Below are 12,271 nucleotides of genomic sequence, written 5' to 3'. Positions count from 1 at the left end.
TGTCGAGCAGCAGCAGCTGACGTGGCCTCAAAGGTCAAAGGTTGTGTCAACACGCTCTTTCAGTCTCATTTTCTCTTCCAAAGGTCTTGTTTGTCGGCTTCTGCTGTCGTCGTCGCCTCCTGAACATGGAGGCGTTTCATGTACTGCGCGTTCTTTAATTGTTGTATTTCTAATATCTTTGACCCTTTGTTTCTCTTCATCTAACTTCTCACTCCTCGCTCTTTTAGGTCCCGTTTGTGCTGATGCTGACGTCGTTGGCGGCCGTCGACGCTCAGTCTTTACACTTTGGCTCCTGCCCTCGGCCTTCTGTTCAAGACCAGTTCAACGTCACAAAGGTAGAAATAAAAAAACGCAGATTTGGCGTCTCTGGCTGTATCCACTCATCACGTGTTCTGTGTTCTTCTTCTTCTTCTTCTTCTTCTTCAGTACATGGGTACGTGGTACGAGATCGAGAAGCTGCCAGCTGCCTTTGAGAGAGGGAAATGTGTCCAGGCCACGTATTCTCTCCTCGCCGACGGCACGGTCAGCGTTCACAATGCGGAGTTGCTGTAAGAGGAGTTTTAAACGCTACCTTTAATTAATAGTATTTGAAAACTGGGAGTTTCACAGGAAACCAGGCCCCTGTAACGGTCAAATAGAACGACCTCCGAGTAGGAAAATAACTCAGTTTACTGTGTTACAGTTTGTGCCCATTTTCATGCTCTTGTAAAGTCTCCAGCGTTTATTTTTGCCGCTTATTAAGCTCCATTTATCGACCTCCGCCAAGGACGTACAGTTTGTTTGTCCGTCTGTCTGTCTGTTAGCAACATAACTCGAAAAGTCACAGACGGATTTGGATGTAATTTTCAGGAAATGTCCGCAATGGGACCAGGAATAAGTGATTAAATGTTGGCCATGATCGGTAGACTCTATCACATTGAGCTGCCTTGGCGGATGTCTGCGCTCTCCGAGTGCTTTGCCAGTTCTCCATTTGTGTCCTTTTTTGTTAACGGCGCCACATGTAAGAATGTGGCCAAAAACGGTTACTACACTCAAATTCAAAACACCGAGGTCGTTTAGGTTTCGTTTTCTGACGTAACTGGCAACCCGTGGTTGCTCGGCAGCTGATACTCTACTGACTGCAATGATTGGTAGACGGCGGTAGGTGGCGCCACATGACGCCGAAACATGATTTCAAAACATAAACATGATTTGCAGTCTGCAAAATATATTTTTTTTAATGCAAATATTTTGTCTGTACTGTTGTTGTTGGTGAGTTCAGTTTGTTATATGAACATTATTCCTGAGTCTCTGTGACATATTAGGAGGATTTTATGGCCAGTTGATTTAGATTTATTACATAATGCACCTTTAACGTCCGTCTGTCCCAAACATTAATCTCCGTCACTACCCTCCCGTCTACCTCCGGGCGTCTTTTTCGCGTTGGCATGGACGCAATATTTCAAGTCGCAGGCGTTAACATAAACATTGTGTTTCATCCATGAGGTTATTTTGTTTGAGCTTGATACGGAAATATTCTTATGAAAAAACGCGAATGTATTTCTCAGCAGTGGAATGGTAGGGCCACTGCAGTCGCCCCCTGGTGGTTAACTGCTGATTCCATCCTAAGTAAGTGGTGTTTTTTTCGCCGAGCAGGTCCAACGGCAAGATAAATTCAATCGACGGCGTCGCCAGAGTTACAGACCCATCTCAACCTGCCATTCTTGGTGTCAGCTTCTTTAAAGGTAGAGTTATTATTATTATTATAATAATTTTGCTTGTTTTTATAACCAGAAAATGCAGAATACTCTTGGTGTTTGCAGGTTTTCCTGGTGCGCCCTACATGGTGCTCTCCACGGACTACCAGTCATATGCCCTGGTTTACTCCTGCAACAGCTTTTTGGGCGCGTTCCACGTCGACTTTGCCTGGATCCTCGCTCGCACTCGGGTCCTCGCGGAGGAAATCGTAAGCCAGTCGCGTGACAAGCTGGCAGCCGCTGGTGTTGACGTAGAGCGTCTGACAAGATGTGACCAGACAGGTTGTGACGTCATGAAGTGAACATTTTGTTGTTTTGCCTCACGTGTTGTGTTATTGAGAAACCTGTAATAAATGTGGCTGTCGTGCACAGAAAATAAAGTATTAACAGGTCTGCATTTTGAATTTGTGTCTTCATTTTTAAGTGCTTGATTATTCCATCCTTGGGATATTATTTTTTATTTCCACTGGACTTCAAAATAAATGTAAAAAATACAAATTTGGATGCTGGTTGCACACATTTCAGTATAATTGTATTTATTCATTCATTTTGTCAAATTGATTTGGTCAGGTTATTTTCTTTTCAGAATAAAATCGTTATATTACAGTCATATTACAAGAGAAAAGTTGTAATGTCAAAAAAGTCATATGATGAGAAAAAAAAATGAAATTCCGAGAAAAAAGTCGTAATATTATGATTAATTATTCATATTATTACTATTACATATGTTATGATAATGTGGTGATGCTGTTCCAAAAGATGTTGCTAATGTTTTCAATAATAATCATGTGACTTTTATTCTCCAGAGATGAAAGAAAAATACAACGACGACACGATTTTCTATTCGACGTGACGCGTACTTTTATTTTGAAGGATTCTCGGAAGTGTCAAACGCTGAACCGGTAAAGACGGCGATAATAAAAAGTCGCGCTTCCGGTTAGAAACAGAGCTAGTCCTGAGACTTAGACTGGAGACTACGTTAAAAACAACATGTTCACGCTCGTCTTTTTCGTTTCCTTTTTGTGTTTTCCGTCAACTTCGTCAGCGCCGACTCTGACGAACGACAGACCGATCATCGGTAACGTAACGTTACGTAGTTTACGTGGTGTTGTGTTGTTGTTGTTATTCACTGATAGTTAACGGCTATGTAGGAACTTTAAAAGTGTGGATGAAGGTTCCACCACAGCGTGACCCGGTCGTGTTTTCACGGCAGGAGTTCCATAAATCTGCTTCTCAGAAGGTTCCTCCCTCTGTTATCTGTGTTTAAAATAAGACAGAAAAGAAAGGAAGCGAGATAACTTTAAATTTTAACCTAAAAGCGAATTTAGCAAACTTTTTTTATAATGGTATGTAAAGAAATGAATGACGCTAGCTAGTTCTTTTAGTTGTGGGAATGTTCCCCGAAGGTTCCTCCCTCTGTTGTTTTTTTGAAAAATAATAATAATTAAAAAATTAAATAAAAAGTAATTAAGCTAGTTAAACTACAATCATTCAAACCTCTGGACAACGTTCTCAGAAGGTTCTTCTGTCTGTTGTTCACATGTACATTTGTCTGTAAAAACAAAAAGTAAGACATAACCTTAGATTTTAACCACTAGGTGCATTTGAACGTCAAACCTCTTTTAATAATTGTCATTTTTTTTGCAAATAAAGGCTCTAAATGACAATGTTTTTATTTGGATTTTGGGAGAAATGTCAGAAATGTTCATTTTATTCAAACACGTAGTTCTAAATAGTAAAATCAGAGAAACGGATCATTTTGCAGTTGTCTTTTCATTATTTATTATAAGCAGGAAGTGTTGAAACTGCTCTGTTTTTGTTGTTATTATTTTCAAAGGTATAATAGCTCAAGAAAAGAAATCACTCGAACCCAACCACGCGTCCTACATCGCTGCCTCGTATGTGAAGACCCTGGAGTCAGCAGGAGCAAGGGTTGTTCCTATCATGTGAGTTATTATTTGACTATCGCTATCATCACAAACGAGAGGCTTGTGTAACACGCGTACACCCCTCCTGACCCCCCCCCCATGTTTGCATCTCTGCAGGATAAACAGAACCCAGGAGGAGTACAAGACCCTCTTCAACTCCATCAACGGGTAAATAAATGTGTCGCAATGCAAAGTCAAACAGTTAACATAAAGATCCGACTATAGAGAATCATTTTTGAGGGGATTAACGAGCGTTAAAAGCTCACGTCATGTGTGTCTTTGTTTGGTTTAGGGTTCTTTTCCCCGGTGGAAGCGCCAGCCTCTACTCATCAGGCTATCAAAGAGCTGCACAGGCCTTTTATGAGCACGCTATCGAGGTACGTTTGGATTCTTCTTTTCTTTAAATGACTAAGTTGAAAAGAACGTTGACGTTGACTCTGAACGTTTCAGGCGAACACAAAGGGCGACTATTTCCCCGTGTGGGGCACCTGTCTTGGGTTTGAGGAGCTGGTTTATTTCACCAGTGGGAAGGCTTTACTGACGTTGACCGACACTCGCAACGTGTCGTTGCCTCTCAACTTCACTGGCGGTACGTATGATGACTTATTGATAAACCCACATTTTTCGATATCGAACTGTAGATCAGTTAAAAACTGATTAAAAACCCCTTTAAATATGAGTTATTCAAAGAAATGTCAAAAAATATCAACATTTAACTCATTCTGTGAGCAAATCTTTTTAAATCACATGATTCTAATGACTCGGTGACACCGAAAACAACCGAGTCACGAGTTTGTGTCGCGTGTAAAACAACGTCACAGGTCGTCGCTTAATGCAGCCGTGCTGGGATGACTCCGCCCACGTTGAGGAGGAGGAGGAGGAGCTATAGTCACGTAAAAAAAGCATATTAAACCAAGTAGAGTTTGGAAATGAATAGTGGGAAAGCGTTTGGTAAACATTGTGAGTCTAATAAAATTGCTAATCGGACACACAGATGGATGGATGTTGTGTTTTATTTTACTGCTCAAATTCACACACAACCCAAAATTAATAGAAAATATAGTCAGGACATTGACAAAATTAGAAATAATGATTTTTTTATTCAAAATAAAGAACCAGCAAAACAGTTTTCAGCTGTGCTAACATCATTGCACGAAGGTTTTCAAGGGTTTTCTAATCATCCAATAGCCTTCTAACGCCATTAGCAAACACAATGTACCAATGTTTCGTAGATCTTGTTTATATGTGTGTATGAGTGTGTGTGTGTGTTCATGTGCCTGCATTTGTGTGTGCGTATGTGCTGTGGTGCGGGATGGGTTGTTTTTAAACTTGTAAATGTATGAAAAGTGCTTTATAAATAAAGTTATTATTATTATTAGAACACTGGAAATGGGCCTCTATACGCCTATGTACGTATTCCATTAAAAAACTGTCGTTTACCACATTAACAATGTATAGAGTGTATTTCTGATTCATTTAATGTTGGATTCATTGAAAAAAGTGCTTTTCCTTCAAAAATAAGGACATTCCTAAGTGTGCCCAAACTTTTGAACGGTAGCGTTTGATGATGCTTTATTTGTTCCATCTCCAGAAGCCAATGACAGTCGCCTGTTCAGCGGATTCCCAGCCGATCTCATGGGAAAACTCGCGTCTGAGCCGCTGACGGCCAACATACACAAGTGGAGCCTGGCGTTGTTGGTGAGACCGTCCATCCATCGCTGAGAAGACGTCTCATACGTTTGTGTTTTTATTGTTTACTCACGGTCGCCTTCGTCCGTCTCGTTTCAGACGTACAACACCAACGAGGAGCTGAAGAAGTTCTACAAAGTTCTCTCCACCAACACGGACGGACAAGTGGAGTTTGTTTCAACGATGGAAGGTAAACGTGACTCGGCGCGGCACCTTCACAGAGACACGAAGTTTACCGTTTAAATCAGGGGTTCTCAAAGTTTTGATACCCGAGGGCCAATTTAGGAACCCAACATTGGACTGAGGGCCGCCAAAGGGAAAAAAAAAGAAAAAAACTGTAAGAAATCCCATTTGTAATAACTATGGCGTCCAAAATTTGACAAAACGGACATACTATACTACATTTGGGGAAAAAAGTTTTTGGTCCCAAATTTGACAATTTTTTTCCAAAAACATTTGGTCCAAAATTTTACAAGATGTCATACTATACTATGTCATTCAAAATTTTACAATTTTTTGGGAAAAAAGTTTTTGGTCCAAAATTTAACAAAAACGTTGTGCAATACTATGTCGTCCCAAATTTGACAATTTTTTTCAAAAAAAATTTGGTCCAAAATTTGACAAGATGTCATGCTATACTATGTCATTCAAAATTTTAAAAAATTTTGGGAAAAATTTAACAAAAATGTTGTGCAATACTATGTCGTCCCAAATTTGACAATTTTTTTCAAAAAAAATTTGGTCCAAAATTTGACAAAAACGTCATACTATACTATGTCATTCAAAATTTTAAAAAATTTTGGGAAAAAAGTTTTTGGTCCAAAATTTAACAAAAACGTTGTGCAATACTATGTCGTCCCAAATTTGACATTTTTTTTCAAAAAAAATTTGGTCTAAAATTTGACAAGATGTCATACTATACTATATCATTCAACATTTTAAAATTTTTTGGGAAAAAATGTTTTGGGAAAAAATTTAACAAAAATGTTGTGCAATACTATGTCGTCCCAAATTTGACAATTTTTTTCAAAAAAAAATTTGGTCCAAAATTTGACAAGATGTCATACTATACTATGTCATTCAAAATTGTAAAAAATTTTGGGAAAAAATGTTTTGGGAAAAAATTTAACAAAAATGTTGTGCAATACTATGTCGTCCCAAATTTGACAATTTTTTTCAAAAAAAAATTTGGTCTAAAATTTGACAAGATGTCATACTATACTATATCATTCAAAATTTTAAAAATTTTTGGGAAAAAATGTTTTGGGAAAAAATTTAACAAAAATGTTGTGCAATACTATGTCGTCCCAAATTTGACAATTTTTTTCAAAAAAAAATTTGTTCCAAAATTTGACAAAAACGTCATACTATACTATGTCGTCCAAAATGTGAACATTTTCTGGGAAAAAAAATTTAAATGCCAAAATTTGACAAAAACGTCATACTATACTGTGTCACTATGTCGTCCAAAATTTGATGACATAGTAAATACAGTTGTACAGTTTACACTTATTGGTCTGTATCCAGTAATGTCCAATAAACATTTAACAAGCTTAGTAGCTCCTGGATCAAAACTATCAACTGTAATTCATTGCGGGGCCGCCAGAAATGTTTCTGCGGGCCGCCATTGGCCCACGGGCCGCACTTTGAGAACCAATGGTTTAAATGAACACACTCTCTTTCTCTTTCTCTCTGTTTTCCTCGCTCTCTGCAGCGTACGATTACCCCATATATGCGACGCAGTGGCACGCAGAAAAAAACGCATTTGAATGGAGGAAGGAGTTTATTCCTCACACCCGATCAGCGGTCAAGACCACGTTCTACATCGCAGAGTTCTTCGTCAACGAAGGTGAAAAATCAGTATCTGCATAATGGGATTATACTGTATATGTGTATATATATGTATATATATATGTGTATATTGTATTGTTTTGTGTCTTTTCTCTCCCGGCTGCAGCCAGGAAGAACTTCCACTCGTTTGAATCGAAGGACGAGGAGAGGAAAGCGCTGATCTACAACTTCTCTCCCGTGTACACAGATAACCCGAGTCCCTTTGAGCAAATCTATTTATTCTGATAAACAGACCTGGTGCCGGACGACCTCACTGGTGTCGTGATGATTCCACGTCCAGTTGATTTTGCTGCTCTTTTAATCCCTTTTAATGTGAACGACGGGTGAGTAATGAGATTTAATGAAGGTGTTTTTTTTTTTTTTATCGCTTTCTCAGTCACTTTGTGCAACAACGGCTGCCTTAAAAGTTAAAGGTGGAGTCGGAGATCCTGGAGAAACAGTTGGGTTCCCCCACGACCTTTAAATGGTCTGTGTTTATGTAGAACTTTCAGGACAAATATGTGCTTCTGCTGCTAATAATGTGACAGTCAACAGGTTCCAGGAGAACTGGAGTGAATGTACTGTCCAATGTAATTTATCCAAAAAAAGTTTTTACGCACAAATTACACTCGGGTATTATTGTTTCTTATGTCTGAATTCTGCTGTGAAATGAACAACAATCTCAAATAAATGATTGCAAAACAGAAAACTAAGCTTCTGTCTCAATTATTAGTTGTTTTTGTATGAGTTCTTATTTTTCCTGCATGTCTGTCACACTTAAATATTTCAGATTATCAAACTATATATATATAGACAGAGATAACCCAAGTAAACACAGAATGCAGTTTTTAAGTGATGATTTAAAGGTGCATTATGTAATAAATCTAAAGCAACTGGCCATAAAATCCTCCTAATATGTCACAGAGACTCAGGAATAATGTTCATATAACAAACTGAACTCACCAACAACAACAGTACAGACAAAATATTCGCATTAAAAAATATATTTTGCAGACTGCAAATTTTTGAAATCATGTTTTGGCGTCATGTGGCGCCACCTACCGCCGTCTACCAATCATTGCAGTCAGTAGAGTATCAGCTGCCGAGCAACCACAGGTTGCCAGTTACGTCAGAAAACGAAACCTAAAAGACCTCGGTGTTTTGAATTTGAATGTAGTAACTGTTTTTGGCCACATTCTTACATATGGCACGTTAATTGGAACAACTATGTGCGACTTAGACACAATAGAAAAAAAAAATCCTAAAATGTTGCATTTAACGCAATTTTGGCCAAAAGTTCCCCAAAAAATCTCCAAGAAACTTCAGAGTGAGTCCAACACAAACTCCAAATTGCCCGACATCTGGGGGGCGCTATAGAGCCCTGAGGCTACGAGCGGGTTCGTGCCCCACAAGTCTCAGATCTCAACAGGAACAACCGGTTCCTCACACTTGGTGCCAGGAGCTGTTGGCACCTTTTCACATCGCTGCGGAGGAATTTTCCTCTTTGCAGAATTGTTTTAATTCAGCCACGTTGGATCGTTTCCGAGCGCCGAGCATCTCAGTCGGACTAAAGTCCAAACTTTGACTCGGGCCGCTCCAAAAACTCTCTTTCCTGTGGTTGAGTCATGAACACTGACCTTAACTGAGGCTGGAAAACTTTTTCGATTTTTTTTAATTTTTGGTCCAAAATTTTACAAAAACATCATACTTATGCTATATCGTCCAAAATTTGAAAGATAAAGTTGAACAAAAATTTTTGTTCCAAAATTTTACAAAAAAGTCATACTATACTATGTCCAAAATGTGATTTATTTATTTTTTTTGACAAATTGGGTATAGCATCTTATATTAACCTAAGGAAGTGATTTCAATGAAAACAAAGTGAGGACCGGCCAAAATGTCCTCACTCCATAAAAATGACCTCACTTTGTTGGTTAAAAACCCTCACTGGTCCTCAGTATGCCGCAAGTACAAGAACACACACACACACACACACACACACACACACACACATATCTCTCTGCAGCTGTTAATAAATTAATAAAGAGTAAAACACCACCCTGTGTCCTGACTGACACATTGCAAGCATGTGTGTTAGTGCTTGTTTTGCCATGGGCCTTTTACGTGACAGATGGATGTTGTCGCACAGGTAATGTAAGTTTTTTGGTGTGCTGTCTGTCTGAAGTTGTCATTATTTTGTGTGTCTGCCAGTGTGACTGCAGAAGTATTTGTTTGTGTGTGTGTGTGTGTGTGTGTGTGGGTGTTCTGGATCAACACACTGGATTGTGAACGCGCAAAATGTAGGGTTAGGGGAAAAATGTAGGGTTAGGGGAGGTATTGGGACAGAGCCATTGTCTTCACAGCTGAACCTCACTTCCTCCTTACTAATCCCACCTTTTCTTTGCCGTCCTCTCAAAAGAAATGCTTCTTGTCCACTTTGTCAGGTCTGATAGTTTTGCCTGACAGAGCCGGACACAATATTCTGTTAACAAAGACCAAACAGAGGCAGAATTTGAACATCTTTTCTTTTTTCTCCCTGTACATCTTGCTCAGGGTCCTCTTACCAGGCGGACCAGTCTGTCACATATCATCTGCTCACGCACGGTCTGCAAAGATCTTTTATGAGCTTGCTATCGAGGTAAATTTACCACTTTTGTCAAGTTACCCCGCTTGAAATTTGACTTTGTTAATGTTGTTCAAGGTTTCGTACGGTCTGTGGCGTTTCAGGCGAACAAGAAAGGCGACTATTTCCCCGTGTGGGCCACCTGTCTGGGATTCCAAATGCTGTCTTATTTAACAAGTGGAGAAGACTTGCTGATCGTGACCAACACGAAAGGCGTGTTATTGCCTCTGACCTTCACTGACGGTACGGCTTTCGTCTTAATTCTTAAGTTAAAGCTATGTAAGCGCTCTGAATGGACTACCACACGTTTCAATGCTAACATCATTTAAACTAGTACAAATTGGCGCTTCTTTTATGTCAGTACGACGAACGCGCTCATGTACATAAGGTGCAAAAAATGGACGCCAAAATTCAAAATGGCTGACTTCCTGTTGTGTTGAGGCCATGGTTACGGTCGAATTCTTTGTTCGTCTTCCCACCAAGTTTCGGGAAATTTGGTGGACCGCAGTTTTGCCTCACCTTGGGGGGGGCGCTATAGAGCCCTTGCGCAACACACGGGAGTTTTTATGCTCGTCAATCTCAAAAATCTCCTCAAAAAAGCCACAGATATATTATTAAAGGTCACATAGAGTGGTCCTGTTGCACATATATGTTAGTTATGGAGGTCTACTTACATATATTAACTTGTTTTTATGGTCAAAAACCTCCTAGTTGCTGTAAACGAGCCGATAGAAATCTGTCCTTTTTGAAGAACTTGTCAGCCGCGATGTTTCAGACATAAATCTCGCCTGAGAAGACAGACTGTCTTGTGATTGGCCAGTACCCAGAAGTGACATATTCAGCACACCCGCTCTCAGAAGCGCAGCTCCCCCCTCTGGAACGGTGGATGCACTGCTCCTCATTATCAAAACATTGTTTTAACAGTGTTTAAAAATAGCTTCTTCACGACTCCCCGCCGCAGTCCCTTTTATGACTTTGACCCGGAGTCAGACCCAGAGTCAGAAGACACTGTCGCTCGTGAAACGCCTCCACAACGGACGTTATTCTTCTTCTGCGGTTCAATGTACGCAACCGGATGTGCCCGGACTAGTGCCCGGAGCAGGACGATCGGCTGTTCCGGAGAACCGCTGTTTACGTAACTATAACTGGATTTTCAGAGATCTCGCTGAGCCCGAGATTACAATAAAACACAGTGTTCTCAGCAGTGGCTGAAAACTGTTTGGTTCAAAACTTCAGGGCTTCTTAAACAAGGTAATGACGCAGATACACACTAAAAAACAGCGTTTAATTGGAACTTCCGGCCCAGTTTCCGCTTTAATTTGAAGGATAACGATAGGTTCCTCGCCCAAGGTTGTGCCAGGAGCCGTTTTCGGCCCCTGCCGTTCGTGCTCGGGCCCTAATATTACTACAGTATAAATGCTAACATGCTAACATTATTGCTCATCTCCTAGATGCCAAAGAAAGCCCGATGTTCAGGGGCTTCTCAGACGAACTCATGAAAGACTTGGCTTCTGAGCCGCTGTCACAACACGGGCACAAGTTGAGCCTGGCGTTATCTGTGAGTCACTCGTTACCGCGACGATGACAGCGGAAGTATCGTCCGTCTCACGACCGTCAAAGATCGTAAAACCTTCCTCTTCTTTCTTTTTAGACTTTCAACTCAAATGAGAAACTGAAGACGTTCTACAAAGTTCTGACCACGAATACGGACGGAGAAGTCGAGTTTGTGTCCACGATGGAAGGTCAGTTTTAACGCCGCAATCTCGTGTGTCCGCTCCCGTTCCAGATAAAACAAAACATCCAACGTTAAATTGGGCATATTCTTTATCCACGTGTCTGCAGCGTATGATTACCCCGTTTATGCGCTTCAGTGGCACCCAGAAAAAAATGCCTTTGAATGGTCAAAGCCTGCTATTGCACACACTCCGTCAGCGGTCGAGACCACGTTCCTGATGGCAGAGTTCTTTGTTGGCGAAGGTACGAGGAGTTCTACATTGTTTTGGTTTTTTTTGGTGCTTCTTTATAACAAAGAGCGTTTTCTTGACGTTTATGTCTGGTGTTGTTTTCTCTCTCCCTGCTGCTGCAGCCAGGAAGAACTTCCACAGATTTGAATCAGAGGAGGAGGAGAGGAAAGAGCTGATATACAACTACTCTCCTGTGTACACTGGGTCTGTGTCTGGCTTTGAGCAAACCTATTATGTTTGCTGATAATGCTGAAAACATCATCGTGTTAATATGACAGTTGTAAAATGTTCAGTGTTGCAGCGTGTTCCGCTGCCTCCTATCGGCTAAAAAAAAATAAAGAATCCACAAAAACACGTAAGGCTGATAAAATATCTATTTTTTTTATTCTAACATGTACCTTCATGCCACAATTTGCTGTTAAACTCCTATGCTTTGGATAACAAAGTTAAGCATCTGCGAAAAAGTCCTCAACCACAGGCAAGAAAGTTCAACGTCGCCAA

General features: G+C 40.3%; 2 protein-coding genes across 2 annotated transcripts; both read left to right on the top strand.

Moving 5' to 3' along the window:
- Positions 1-125: 125 nt before the first annotated feature.
- Positions 126-2,038, top strand: LOC310937246 (apolipoprotein D-like; the record flags this gene model as incomplete). The annotated part of the gene is made up of 5 exons (XM_083901476.1): positions 126-140; positions 228-335; positions 427-548; positions 1,636-1,724; positions 1,803-2,038. The coding sequence occupies 5 exons, from the start codon at positions 126-128 to the stop codon at positions 2,036-2,038; spliced, it is 570 nt and encodes a 189-aa protein (XP_083757602.1).
- Positions 2,039-2,693: 655 nt separating this feature from the next.
- LOC310937245 (gamma-glutamyl hydrolase-like) lies at positions 2,694-12,014 on the top strand (the record flags this gene model as incomplete). Its single annotated transcript, XM_083901475.1, has 15 exons — positions 2,694-2,814; positions 3,574-3,682; positions 3,782-3,832; positions 3,957-4,041; positions 4,115-4,253; positions 5,256-5,362; positions 5,453-5,543; positions 7,068-7,202; positions 7,311-7,410; positions 9,737-9,821; positions 9,911-10,049; positions 11,258-11,364; positions 11,458-11,548; positions 11,649-11,783; positions 11,893-12,014. The coding sequence occupies exons 1-15, from the start codon at positions 2,727-2,729 to the stop codon at positions 12,012-12,014; spliced, it is 1,584 nt and encodes a 527-aa protein (XP_083757601.1). The 5' UTR covers positions 2,694-2,726.
- Positions 12,015-12,271: the final 257 nt, after the last annotated feature.

The sequence above is a fragment of the Microchirus variegatus genome, assembly GCF_963457635.1.
Source record: "Microchirus variegatus genome assembly, chromosome: 15".
NCBI classification, from domain to species: domain Eukaryota; kingdom Metazoa; phylum Chordata; class Actinopteri; order Pleuronectiformes; family Soleidae; genus Microchirus; species Microchirus variegatus.
The sequence above is the reverse complement of the archived record's forward strand: the minus strand, read 5'-3'. Positions and strand labels throughout refer to the sequence as shown.